General features: G+C 42.5%; 1 protein-coding gene across 1 annotated transcript in view; it reads left to right on the plus strand.

Annotated features, from left to right (window-relative positions):
* STARD9 (StAR related lipid transfer domain containing 9) overlaps nucleotides 1-13,335 on the plus strand; it is a gene marked incomplete at its 5' end in the record, with an annotated part of 130,965 nt that extends 117,630 nt beyond the window's left edge. Inside the window, 7 exon segments of the mRNA XM_082648352.1 lie at nucleotides 9,694-9,828; nucleotides 10,004-10,125; nucleotides 10,327-10,391; nucleotides 10,555-10,757; nucleotides 10,923-11,002; nucleotides 11,236-11,394; nucleotides 11,891-13,335. Coding sequence (XP_082504478.1) covers nucleotides 9,694-9,828; nucleotides 10,004-10,125; nucleotides 10,327-10,391; nucleotides 10,555-10,757; nucleotides 10,923-11,002; nucleotides 11,236-11,394; nucleotides 11,891-11,992 — 866 coding nt within the window. The 3' untranslated portion in view covers nucleotides 11,993-13,335.
* Between the last annotated feature and the right edge of the window lie 43 nt (nucleotides 13,336-13,378).

Here is a 13,378-nt window from a genome sequence, read left to right on the forward strand (position 1 = left end):
CCCTGGTCCAGGAAGATCACACATGCCGCAGAGCGGCTGGACCCGTGAGCAATGGCCGCTGAGCCTGCGCGTCCGGAGCCTGTGCTCCGCAACAGGAGAGGCCACAGCAGTGAGAGGCCCGTGTACCGCAAAAAAAAAAAAAAAAAAAAAGTTCATTTGTATCATCTTTTTGGATTGCACATATAAGTGATATCATATGATATTTGTCTTTCTCTGACTTACTTCACTTAGTATGATAATCTTTAGGTCCATCCGTATTGCTGAAAATGGCATTATTTCATTCTTTTTTATGGCTGAGTAACATTCCATTGTGTATATGTACCACATCTTCTTGATTCATCTGTCGATGGACATTTAGGTTGCTTCCATGTCTTGGCTATTGTAAATAGTGCTGCAATGAACATTGGGGTATGTGTATATTTTCAAATTATGGTTTTCTCCAGATATATGCCCAGGAGTGGGATTGCTGGATCATATGGTAGTTTTATTTTTAGTTTTTTAAGGAACCTCCATACTGTTCTCTATAGTGGTTGTGCCAATTTACATTCCCACCAACAATGTAGGAGTGTTCCTTTTTCTCCACACCTTCTCCAGCATTTGTTATTTGTAGACTTTTGGATAATGGCCATTCTGACTGGTGGGAGGTGATATCTCCTTGTAGTTTTGATTTGCATTTCTCTAATATCTATATTGAGCATCTTTTCATGTGCTTTATGGCCATCTGTATGTCTTCTTTGGAGAAATTGCTATTTAGATCTTCTGCCCATTTTTTGATTGGGTTGTTTGGTTTTTTGATATTGAGCTGTATGAGCTGTTTGTATATTTTGAACATTAATCCCTTCTCAGTCTCTTTGCTTGCAAATATTTTCTCCCATTCTGTGGGTTGTCTTTTTGTTTCTTATGGTTTCCTTTGCTGTGTAAAAGCTTTTAAGTTTAATTAGCTACCATTTGTTTATTTTTGTTTTTATTTTCATTACTCTGGGAGGTGGGTCCAAAAAGATATTGCTGCAATTTATGTCAAAGAGTGTTCTGCCTATGTTTTCCTCTAAGAGTTTTATAGTATCCAGTCTTAAATTTAGGTCTTAATCTGCTTTGATTTATTTTTGTGTATGGTGTTAGAGAATGTTCTAATTTCATTATTTTACCTGTAGCTCTCCAGTTTTCCCAGCACCACTTATTGAAGAGACTGTCTTTTCTCCACTGTATATTCTTGCCTCCTTTGTTATAGATTAATTGACCATAGGTGCATGGGTTTATTTCTGGGCTTTCTCTCCTGTTCCATTGATCTATATTTCTGTTTTTGTGCCAGTACCTTACTGTTTTGATTACTGTAGCTTTGTAGTATAGTTTGAAGTCAGGGAGCCCGATTCCTCCAATTCAGTTTTTCTTTCTCAGGATTGCTTTGGCTATTTGGGGTCTTTTGTGTTTCCATACAAATTTTAAAATTTCTTGTTCTAGTTCTGTGAAAAATGCCATTGGTAATTTGATAGGGATTGCATTGAATCTGTAGATTGCCTTGGGTAGTATAGTCATTTTGACAGTATTGATTCTTCCAAGAACATGGTATATCTTTCCATCTGTTTGTGTCATCTTCGATTTCTTTCATCAGCATCTTATAGTTTTCGGAGTACAGGTCTTTTGGCTTCTTAGGTAGGTATATTCCTAGGTATTTTATTCTTTTTGTTGCAGTGGTAAATGGGAGTGTTTCCTTAATTTCTCTTTCTGATCTTTCATTGTTAGTGTATAGAAATGCAGCAGATTTCCATGTATTAATTTTGTATCCTGCAGTGTTACCAAATTCATTGATGAGCTCTAGTAGTTTTTTGGTAGCATCTTTAGGATTTTCTATGTATAGTATCATGTCATCTGCAAACAGTGACAGTTTTACTTCTTTTCCAATTTGTATTCCTTTTATTTCTTTTTCTTCTCTGATTGCCATGGCTAGGACTTCCAAAACTATGTTGAGTAAGAGTGGTGAGAGTGGACAACCTTGTCTTGTTCCTGATCTTAGAGGAAGTGCTCTCAGCTTTTCACCATTGATTATGATGTTAGCTGTGGGTTTGTCATATATGGCCTTTATTATGTTGAGGTAGGTTCCCTCTATGCCCACTTTCTGGAGAGTTTTTATCATAAATGGGGTTGAATTTTGTCAAACGCTTTCTCTGCATCTATTGAGATGATAATATGGTTCTTATTCTTTAATTTGTTAATATGGTATATCACACTGATTGATTTGTAGATATTGAAAAATCCTGCATCCCTGGGATAAATCCCACTTGATCATGGTGCGTGATCCTTTCACAATTCTATTGTTGGATTCAGTTTGCTAGTATTTGTTTAGGATTTTTGCATCTATGTTCATCAGTGATATTGGCCTGTAATTTTCTTTTTTTGTGTTGTCTTTGGTTTCGGTATCAGGGTGATGGTGGCCTCATAGAATGAGTTTGGGAATGTTCCTTCCTCTGCAATTGTTTAGAATAGTTTCAGAAGGATAGGTGTTAATTCTTCTCTACATGTTGGATAGAATTCGTCTGTGAAGCCATCTGGTCATGGACTTCTGTTTGTTGGGAGTTTTTTAATCCCAGTTTCAATTTCAGTAATTGTGATTGGTCTGCTCATACTTGCTGTTTCTTCCTGGTTCAGTCTTGGAAGATTGTACCTTTCTAAGAATTTGTCTGTTTCTTCTAGGTTGTCCCTTTTACTGGCATATAGTTCCTTGTAGTAGTCTCTTATGATCCTTTGTATTTCTCTGGAGTTAGTTGTAACTTCTCTTTTTTTAATCAATTAATTTATTTTTGGCTGCATTGGGTCTTCGTTGCTGTGCTGCACGTGGGCTTTCTCTAGTCGCGGGAAGTGGGAGCTACTTTTCGTTGCGGTGTGCGGGCTTCTCATTGCGGAGGCTACTCTTGTTGCGGAGCACAGGCTCTAGGTGCGTGGGCTCAGTAGTTGTGGCTCAGGCTCTAGAGTGCAGGCTCAGTAGTCGTGGTACACAGGCTTAGTTGCTCCGTGGCATGTGGGATCTTCCCAGACCAGGGCTCGAACCCGTGTCCCCTGCATTGGCAGGTGGATTCTTAACCACTGCACCACCAGGGAAGTCCCTGTAACTTCTTTTTTATTTCTAATTTTATTGATTTGAGCCTTTTCCCTTTTTTTCTTGATGAGTCCGGCTAAACGTTTATCATTTTTGTTTATCTTTTCAAAGAACCAGCTTTTAGTTTCATTGATCTTTTTTTTTTTCGCGGTACGCGGGCCTCTCACTGCTGTGGCCTCTCCCGTTGCGGAGCACAGGCTCCGGACGCGCAGGCTCAGCAGCCATGGCTCACGGGCCTAGCCGCTCTGCGGCATGTGGGATCTTCCTGGACCAGGGCACAAACCCGTGTCCCCTGCATCAGCAGGCAGACTCTCAACCACTGCGCCAGCAGGGAAGCCCCATTGATCTTTTCTATTGTTTTCTTTGTCTCTGTTTCATTTATTCCTGCTCTCATCTTTATGATTTCTTTCCTTCTACTAACTTTGGGTTTTGTTTGTTCTTCTTTCTCTTGTTGCTTTAGGTGTAAGTTTAGGTTGTTTATTTTTCTTGTTTCCTGAGGTTACATTGTATGGCTATAACTTCCTTGGCATTCCTTGGCTTGTAACTGTATCACTCCAGCCTTTGCCTTTGGCATCACGTGGCTTCTCCCTGTTTGTCTCTGTGTACCTGTGTCTTCGTGTGGCCTTCTTATAAGGACAGCAGTCATTGGATGTATGGCCCACTCTAATCCAGTGGGACCTCATCATAACTTGATTGCATCTGCAAAGACCCTATTTCCAAATAAAGTTACATTTACAGACAGCAGGAGTTAGGACTTCAACATATCATTTTTGGAGGACAATAATTCACCCCACAACAAGGGCTCATCCACTTGTAGCATGTATCAGAATTTCATTCCTTTTTATGGCTAATAATATCACATTGTGTGACTATCACATTTATTTGTTTGTTCATCAGTTGATGGACATTTAGGTTGTTTCCACTTTTTGCCTATTATGAACAATGCTGCTGTGAACATTAATGAACAAGTTGTTGTGTGGACATGTTTTCACTTCTCTTGGGTTTTACCTAGGAGTTGGACTGAGATCATAGGGTAACTCTGTTTCACCACTTGAAGAACTGCCAGCCTGTTTTTCAAAGTGGCTGCACTATTCTGCAGTCCCATCAACAGTGTATAAGCAATGTATTTCTCCACATCCTAGCCAACACTTGTTATTATTCATCTTTTAAATTATATTCATCCCAGTGGGATCTCAGGTGGTACCTCATCGTTTGCATCATCCTGATGGTTAATGGTGTTGAACTTTTCATGTGCTTATTATAAATTTATAAATTTTTTTTAGAGCAATGTCTTTTCCCATCTTTTGTCCATTTTCTAATTGGGTTGTCTTTTTATTAAGGCAAAGAGTTCTTTATATATTCTAGTATAAGTCCCTTGTCAGTTATATGATTTATAAAAAGTTTCTTTATTCTGTGTGTTGTCTTTTCACTTTCTTGATGGTGTCATTTGAAGCACAAAGTTATAAATTTTGATCATGTCTACTTTAATATTTTCTTTTGTTGCTTGTGCTTTTGGTTTCATATCTAAGATACTCTTGCTCAATCCAAGGTCACAAAGATTATGCCTATATTTTCTTTTAGTAGTTGTATAGTTTTAGTTCCTACATTTGGGTCTTTGATCTGTTTTGAATCAATTTTTGTATATAGTGAGAATTAGGGATCACATTTCTTTCTTTTGCACGTGGATATCCAGTTGTCCCAGCACCATTTGTTCAGACAGATAATCTTTTCTCCCACTGAATTGTCTCAGCACCCTAGTCAAAGATTAACTGACCACAGATGTGTGGATTTATTTCTGGACTCTTAATTCCATTCCATTGAATTATATATCTATCCTTAGGCCAATACCACACTGTCTTGATAACTGTTTAGGTTTGTGGTAGATTTTTTTTTTTCTTTTTTGCAGTACGCGGGCCTCTCACTGTTGTGGCCTCTCCCGTTGCAGAGCACAGGCTCCGGCCACGCAGGCCCAGTGGCCATGGCTCACGGGCCTAGCCGCTCCACAGCATGTGGGATCCTCCCGGACCGGGGCATGAACCCGTGTCCCCTGCATTGGCAGGTGGACTCTCAACCACTGTGCCACCAGGGAAGCCCTTGGGTTTGTGGTAGATTTTGAAATCAGGAAGTATATATCTTCCAACTTTGTTCTTTTTCAAGATTGTTTTGGCTATTCTGTGTCCCTTGACTGTACATATGAATTTTAGGGATAATCTTTTCAATTTCTGAAAAGAAGTCAGCTGGGATTTTGATTGGGATTGCACTGAACCTATAGATCAATTTGGGGAGGGTTGCTATCTGAACAATATTAAGTCTTTCAATTCATGAACATGGGATATCTTTTCATTTATTCGGGTCTTCTTTATTTTCAACAATGTTTTATAGTTTTCAGAGTATAAATTTTTCGTGTTTTTTTTTTGTTGTTGTTAAATTTATTCCTAACTATTTTATTCTTTTTGATGCTATTATAAATGGGCTTGTTTCCTTAATTTCCTTTTTGGTTTGCTCAGTGCTACTATACAGAAATACAGTTGATTTTTGTATATTGATGTTGTCTCCTGTACTCATTTATTAGTTCTAATACTTTATTTTATTAGACTCCTTAGGTGATATGACCTTGTATATAGAATATCCGATCTTTTGTTGTTGTTTTCTTGCCTAACTGCCCTGGCTAGAATCTTGAGTACCATGTTAAATAGAAGTGGTGAGAGCAGACGTTCTTGTCTTGTTACTGATTTTAGGAGAAAACCATCCAGTTTTTACTATTAAGTATGTTAGCTGTGGGGTTTTCGTACATAATCTTTATCAAGTTGAGGAGATTTCCTTCTAGTCCTAGCTTATTGCTTTTATCATGAAAAGGTGTTGGATTTAAATACTTTTTCCTGTATCTATTGAGATGATCATGTGGGTGTTTTCCTTTGTTCTATTAATATATTACATTGATTTTTCTATGTTGAACTAACTTTGTGTTCCTGGGATAAATCCCACTTGGTCATGGTATATATCCTCTTTATATGTTGCTAGACTCAGTTTACTAGTTATTTTGCTGAGGATTTATTTGTTTAAATGCACAGGGATATTGGTCTATAGTTTACTTGATGTCTTTGGTTTTATCAGGGTAATCTTGGCCTCATAGAATGAGTTGAGAAGTGTTCCCTCCTCTATTTTCGGAAGAACTGTGAAGAACTGGTGTTAATTCTCCTCTAAATGCTTGGTAGATTTCACTAATGAAGCTATCCCATCTTGAAATTTTCTTTGTGGGAATTTAAAAAATTTTTTGATTACTAAATTTACTTTAATTAAATGTCTATTCAGATTTTCCATTTCTTCTTGAGTCAGTTTCAGTAGTTTGTATCTTTTTAGGAACTTGTCCATTTCATCTGAGTTACCTAATTGTTGGCATGTAGTTCATAATATTCATTTATTTTTTTTCTTTTTCATAGATGTAAATATCTGAAGTTAAAACTTTCCCTCTGAGCACTGCTTTAGTTGTATCCCACAAGTTGTGAGATATATATAGATATAGACATAGATATAGATATATATCTGTATATAATATTTGCTTTATAGTAATTTTGAAATTTCAGTTTGTATTTCTTCTTTACCCAGTTGTTAAGAGTTTTTCAAAACTTTTTGGTAGAAAGGCCGTGTTTTCTGATTTTGTTATTTTTTTTAAGGGAACTTTATTTTTATTTATTCATTTTTGGCTGCATTGGGTCTTCGTTGCTGTGTGGGCTTTCTTGAGTTGCAGCGAGTGGGGGTGTGTCTTCACCCCCCTTTTTTTATTTGCAGCGAGTGGGGGTGTGTCTTCATTACGGTGTGTAGGCTTCTCATTATGGTGGCTTCTCTTGTTGCGGAGCATGGGCTCTAGGCACACAGGCTTCACTAGCTATGGCACAAGGGCACAGTAGTTGTGGCTCGCAGGCTCTAGAGCACAGGCTCAGTAGTTGTGGTGCACAGGCTTAGCTGTTCCGCGGCATGTGGGATCTTCCCAGACCAGGGCTCAGACCCGTGTCCCCTGCATTGGCAGGTGCATTCTTCTTTTTTTTTTTTTTGGCAGGTGCATTCTTAACCACTGTGCCACCAGGGAAGCCCTGTTACTAATTTTTAAGTTTGCCATGTGTTGAGAGAATGTATGATTTCAGAGAAAGTAAAATTTCTTTTTTTTATATTTGAGGGTTTTGGTCATGAATATTCCATTGGCTTCTAAAAATCTTGTTTATCTTCTTTGTGGTCTGTGTTTTCCTTGCTTTGGGGGTATATATGTGTCTTCTTTCTGGTAATTTGGAAGCCTTTTTTTTTTCCTTTCTTTTCTTTTCATCATTACTTTTGTATATTTAAATAGTCTTTATTTCTTGATTTAGCAGTTTTCTTTTCACCCTGGCTGTAAAACATGAGGAAATCAGTGTATTTCCACCTTCTCTCATTTTTTCTCATTACCTTTTGTTACAGTATTTCTATACTATTTACAGTGTTTGTATTCAGAGTTCTAGTTCTCGTGCTAGATCAAATGGACTCTGCTCATTTGCAGTTCTTTGGTGTACATTCTTTTTTCTACCCTAGTAATTCTTCTTGTAATTTCTTCAAGAAAGACTCAAGGGCACTATATTCTCTAGGTTCTCTGAGTTCATATTTGAAAATGTTTATTGCCACTTAAATGAAAGAATATCTGTAATTAAATACCTAGAAGCAGGATTGCTAGGTGTCAAAGGATATATGTATTTTTAATTTAAAATATGTGATGAATATTTTCAAAATATACCTATTTACACTCTCAAATAACAATATATAAGTGCCTACTTACCCACATTTCTGCTTAACAGTGTTTATTAAGGGTTTTTTCCTTCAATCTTTGTGAATCTTATAGGCATAAAATAGTATTTCATTTTAGTTTTAATTTGCAATTCTCTTGTGTCTGAGATGGAGTGCCTTTTCAGATATTTAAGAGCCCTTTGGCTTTTTGCTCTGCCTGCCAGTGTACTGGGTCCATTTCTGTTAGGTTCTTTTGTTTTTGGTGGCCTTTCCTTATATTAAGACAGTTATCCTTTTGCCATTTGAGAGGCCAGTGGGTTTTTTTCCCAGTTGTTTTTATGATATGTTAATCTAGTTTTTATCAGTCTTTTCTTTCATGGCCTCTGGAGTTTGTGCCCTGTTTAGGAAGGCATTTCTGCACTATGAGATCATTAAATTTTTAAAAAAATTTTCTCATAGTATTATTAAATTCTCCCCCACCCTGTATATTTTTGAGCCACAAAGCATAAGTAATTTGTTTTGGCAAGATGTGTGAAATGGGTCTGATGTAACCTTTTCTTCAGACGGTGACCCTGTCGTCTCGCAATATTTATTGATTAATCCACACATATTTACTTTTGGAAGTCATCAGTATAGCACTGGGAACAGATGGGATCACACAGGAGTATATTATAGAGCGAGAAGAGGGCCTAGGCCCGAGTCTTGAAAGAATCCCAATAAATCAACTTATGTTTGGGGAAGATGAGCCAACAAAAGAAACTGGGAAGGAACACCCAGAGAGACAGAAAGCCAAGATCCCAGGGATTCAGGAAGCAAGTGAAAGGGAGATGCTCAGTTAAGATGAGGACTGGGACCTGTTCACCACATCCAGGCACATGGATCTAGCAAAGGCTAGATTTGAGTGCATTCAGAAGGGTATAAGAGGTGGGAGATGGCAAACGGTGACAGTCATTTCAAGTTTATCTGTAAAGGACAAAAGAGCAAAGATGCCTGTAGAGGAAAGTTTTTAAAGGTGGGAGAAATTTTTGCATGCTTAAATGCTGATATGAAGAATCTAGTGAAGAAGGAGAGGTGGAGGCAATAAGTGAAGAAAGAGATCAGTAGTGAAAGGTTCTTGAGAAGGTGGCACAAAAATCTGCCTGAAGTAGGAGAGACCACTTGGATGCTGCAGCAGGAAGAAAGGACGTAGGGATGGAGACAGAATATCTTTGTTCACTTTTTTTTAAAAGTAACACTAGGTTAGGAACCGATGATAGAGGTAGGATAGTGGATGCCTGTTAGATCCAGCAGAGGCCAAGGGTCATGTCATTGAGAAGCTGCTTGTAGTAAAGGTGTGGTGGCTGTATTGCAAATCGAGAGGATCATCCCCATTTGGTTCCAAATTAGGACCTTTGGCTCAGCTGCTGTACCTGGGGCTGGGACCCAGGGTCAAGCTTTTCTCACAGCCCGTCACTTTTCTTCCCCATCCCACCTCCCACCTCCCAGTTGGGCTTTGTTTGCTGCCCACATTAAACAGAGCTCCAGCCATGGCCTCATTCCTGTTGCTGCAGTGGCGCAGAGGGCCCCCCCACTCACTGACCCCTGGTACCCCATCGTCTCAGGTCCCAGTTCATTCTGATTCCTGTTGGAACTCTCCTACAAGCAACCTTGAGCGTGTGGCTTGAAGGGCAAGGAAACTCTCCAGGGGACTGGTTTCTATTGCGGTTGACTTCTCAAGGGCATCCAGCAGGGAACACCTTTTCACTTGAGCCTTTATGTTGAAAGCTGTTTGGTGCTGTTCAGAGGCAGAGGAGATAATTCTGCACTGGCTTTCTGGTGCTCTGCTCTCTCCCTGCCTCTGCTCTGGTCCTAAGCATCTTCTCTTCTGCAGGGGGACACAAACTTGCCTGATTCCAGAGACTCCTGGATAGGGGAGGTGTGGGGCCGCTCTGCAGTGAGAAACAGTCAGCTGAACCTGGCCGGCTCTGCCTGGAAAACCTCAGCCTGCAGTGAGTGGTGGGGCAGAGCTACCTACCTGGTGTGGGGACTTTGGGGCTGAGGTCTGCTAGATCCTAGGGAGCCACTGTCCCTCAGGAGGAGGGACATTATTATTGAAGGAGGCCGTTGCTGCCCTGAGGCCCTGATGCTCATGCCGTCTCAAGAGTCTCCACCTGTTCATTGTAGGCCGCAGAGCCTCCTTGGGCAGTTGCTGCTGTTCTCCGTACAGTCTGTCCAGCCTGGGGACCTCCTTCTCCTCCTCCTCCAAGGATTTGGCCAAGCACATCGTGGACATCTCTATGGCTGATGTGAGGTTTCCTGTAGCCGACTCTGCTGGGTGGGGAGGAAGAAAGAGGAGGGAAGGAACAGGGCAGATGAAGGCTTCTTCAGCAGCTCTCTATCTTTACAAAAGTGGGGAATTCAGTAAATGCTGGCCTGAGGGACTAATCCAAGAGTCTGCTTTGTATGAACTGTGCCCACTAATCTGGGTGTGGTCACTGTGTCCCCAGGTAATGGCTGCTTGCTCAGATAATCTGAACCACCTCTTCAGCTGCCAGGCAGCAGCTGGCTGGAAGTAAGTTCCCTTGCACAGTGTCTTCTCCCTGTGGCCCTGCTCGCCTTCTCTCCTTTCCCTTCTCCACCCTGGCTTCCTTGAGTCCTTCACTGTGAGCTCTTCCGGTGACTCTAGAACCCAGCTTTCATCCCCTCCTCTTCCCCACCCTTGGTGTCTACCCCAGCCATCAGGGCGAGGAGCAGGACGTGCATCTGTACTACAAGGTGTTTTCTTCTACTCGGCATGGCTTCCTGGGGGCTGGCGTGGTGTCCCAGCCACTGTCTCACGTGTGGGCAGCTGTGAGTGACCCCACCTTGTGGCCACTGTACCACAAGCCCATCCAGACAGCGAGGCTGCATCAGCGGGTGACCAACAGCATCAGCCTGGGTGAGCCCAGGGGACAGAGGCAGCAGGGTCAGAGGCAGTGCTCTCAGGAGGCTGGGTACTCAGCTAGGTCCAGTGGGGTGTCAGGCTGTGGAATGATGGGGTGTCACAGGGTAGAACCCAGTCTGTCCATGTACCTTCTGACTTCCTGCATCCCTGCCCCTCCAGTGTATTTGGTGTGCAATACCACCCTGTGTGCACTGAAACAACCACGGGATTTCTGTTGTGTCTGCGTGGAAGCCAAAGAGGTGCCTGCCTTGCTGGTGGTAAAGATGTGGGAGGAACTTGGACTGGCGTGTTGTGAGAAGCAATCTTTGTGGGCATCAGGTCCTCTGGGGGAAGGAGGGCAAGTTGGGCCAGGGTGGGGGTGAAGGCTGGCCCAGTGTTGCCTTCCACGGTACTGACTGCACTGGAGCCTGTCCCTGTTTGTCCCTGTCCCTCCCATATCACGTAGGCTGAACTCACATTGCTCTGTTTCCAGGGGCAACTGTCTATTATGGCAGCTCAGTCTGTGTATGATGCGTCCATGCCGAGACCCAGCAGGGAGATGGTCCGAGGGGAGATCCTGCCCAGTGCCTGGATCCTGCAGCCCCTCACTGTGGAAGGGAAGGAGATCACCAGAGTCATCTACTTGGCCCAGGTGATCCACCTTGTGCAGCTGGCCTCACAGCATGCCTTGATTTGACCCCAGCCCCATGGGAGCTTTCTGTATAGCTGTTCAACATCCTTCAGTACCCAGGATCTGTGGCCTGAGAGCTGGAGACTCAAGGGTTTCTTGGGTCACGAATCAGTGGGAATCAGGAAGGAATGAGGCAGAGTTGATCAACCTTCTTCTGAAGCTGCTCTTACCAGAGCCTGGCGGCCTACATCCTCTGGCTGTTCCCAGGGTCCTCAGGAGATAGATGAGTCATTGTGAGGCAGAGCAGCACCCTCAGTTCCCTGACGTGACCTTTTGTCATTGGGAAGTGAAGCTTTTGCCTAGATCTGAACAGCAGAGCACAGGGCTGTAGACAGTTCAGTTCAGAGCCTCTCCAATCACAGCAGCCTGGGGTGGCTGCTTATGGCTGAAGTGTGCCCCGGTGCACTCTCCTGGGTCTGTCTGCACCTTTAACTCTTCCCTTTCTGGTTTATTTCAGGTAGAACTTGGTGCTCCAGGATTCCCCCCTCAGCTCCTAAGCTCCTTCATCAAACAGCAGCCCCTGGTTATAGCCAGACTGGCTTCCTTCCTTGGTAGTTAGCCTCTCACGGTCAAGATGGTGCTCCAGGACACCCCAGAGATGCTGGGGCAGCTCTTGTTACTCTCTGTATCCTGATGTTAAGAAGAGCCGAGGCTACCTGCTGTGGCCAACTGGGCAGACAGCACTCATCCGTGAGTTGCCAGCGAAACCTAGTCAGTACTTGGTCACAGCTGGCACCTCTGCAGAGCGAGGGGGCCTGAGCTCCCAGCTGTCCAGAGTGAATGAAGCTCAACTCACCTTTTTGGATTTCTCACCTTTTTTGCCCGTCTCTGGGACCCTATGGCATACAGGCCACTCAAGGATCAGGACTGGACACAGCCAGCAGAGCTGGGAGCCTGCAGTGCTCTGACATGGTGCTTACTTAGTTCGGCGCAGCCCTGGGGCTGGTAGGGAAGCAGGAGCCATTGGCCAAGACTCTGCTCAGAATGTGCTCCAGCAGTCAGCTCCACTGTGGGATGGGGTGTTAGGAAACAGAAAACGGTTTAAAAAAACAGCTGCACAAACCAGAACACTGATTTAGAATTGTTTCTCCTCCCTGAATTTTTACAAAATGCTTTATTATTAATTTTTGCTTTGCCGCCCCTCTTCCTTTCCCTCACAGGAGAAGACAATTGTTTGGGTCTTGGCCCCAGTAAGGAGTATAGAGTAATGCTCTGTCATGGAGCCACCACTCCAGAGCTCAGAAGAATGGGAAGACCACTGTAGAAACTGGCTGGATAGATTTGGGGTTAGGGTGGGGGCCTAGCTCTTTGAGGAGGGCTTGGGGTGGTGCGTGGGCATCTCTCATTTCAGAGATGAAAAACTGTCTTTTGAAGACAAGAGGGAAGATAACGGACCTCCTGGAAGGAGGTAAGTGATTTGTTAGGAGGAAGCACAATTCCATTCCTTACCTCACTCAGAGATTTGGTCCTAGCCTTGAGCACTCCACGCACTGCTGTAGCCCCTTCTATTCTAGGATGGGATGGAGAATGGGTTCAGTTTTCTTGTAACTTAGCCTGGCTGAACTCGAGCTTTGAATATTCTGTATGGTTACCTGAAGTGTAGGGGTCGGAGAGATTCTCAGCTTCAGTTCTGGTGCCCAGAGTCTTTGGTGGAAGAGGGCGACCATATGGGGATTGAGAAGATGTGGTAAAAGGTAAATTTCTGTATAGTACAGAAGAGGTTTATTTTTCTAAAAGTATCTGCAGGATTTTGTTTTTCTCTTACCTCAGATTAAGTTATTTATATATTATTGAAGGTTTTTTTTTTTGATTGCTTTTAAACTTATTTTTCTGGTTAATTTTTTTGGTTACACTTGATATATTTAACACCCTATTTATGTACTCCCATCTCTCTTCACATGAATCTCTAAGACCACTGATTGAAAAGTGCAGAACACTTGCAAAT

This window comes from Grampus griseus (genome assembly GCF_964374135.1).
Source record: "Grampus griseus genome assembly, chromosome: 2".
NCBI lineage: Eukaryota > Metazoa > Chordata > Mammalia > Artiodactyla > Delphinidae > Grampus > Grampus griseus.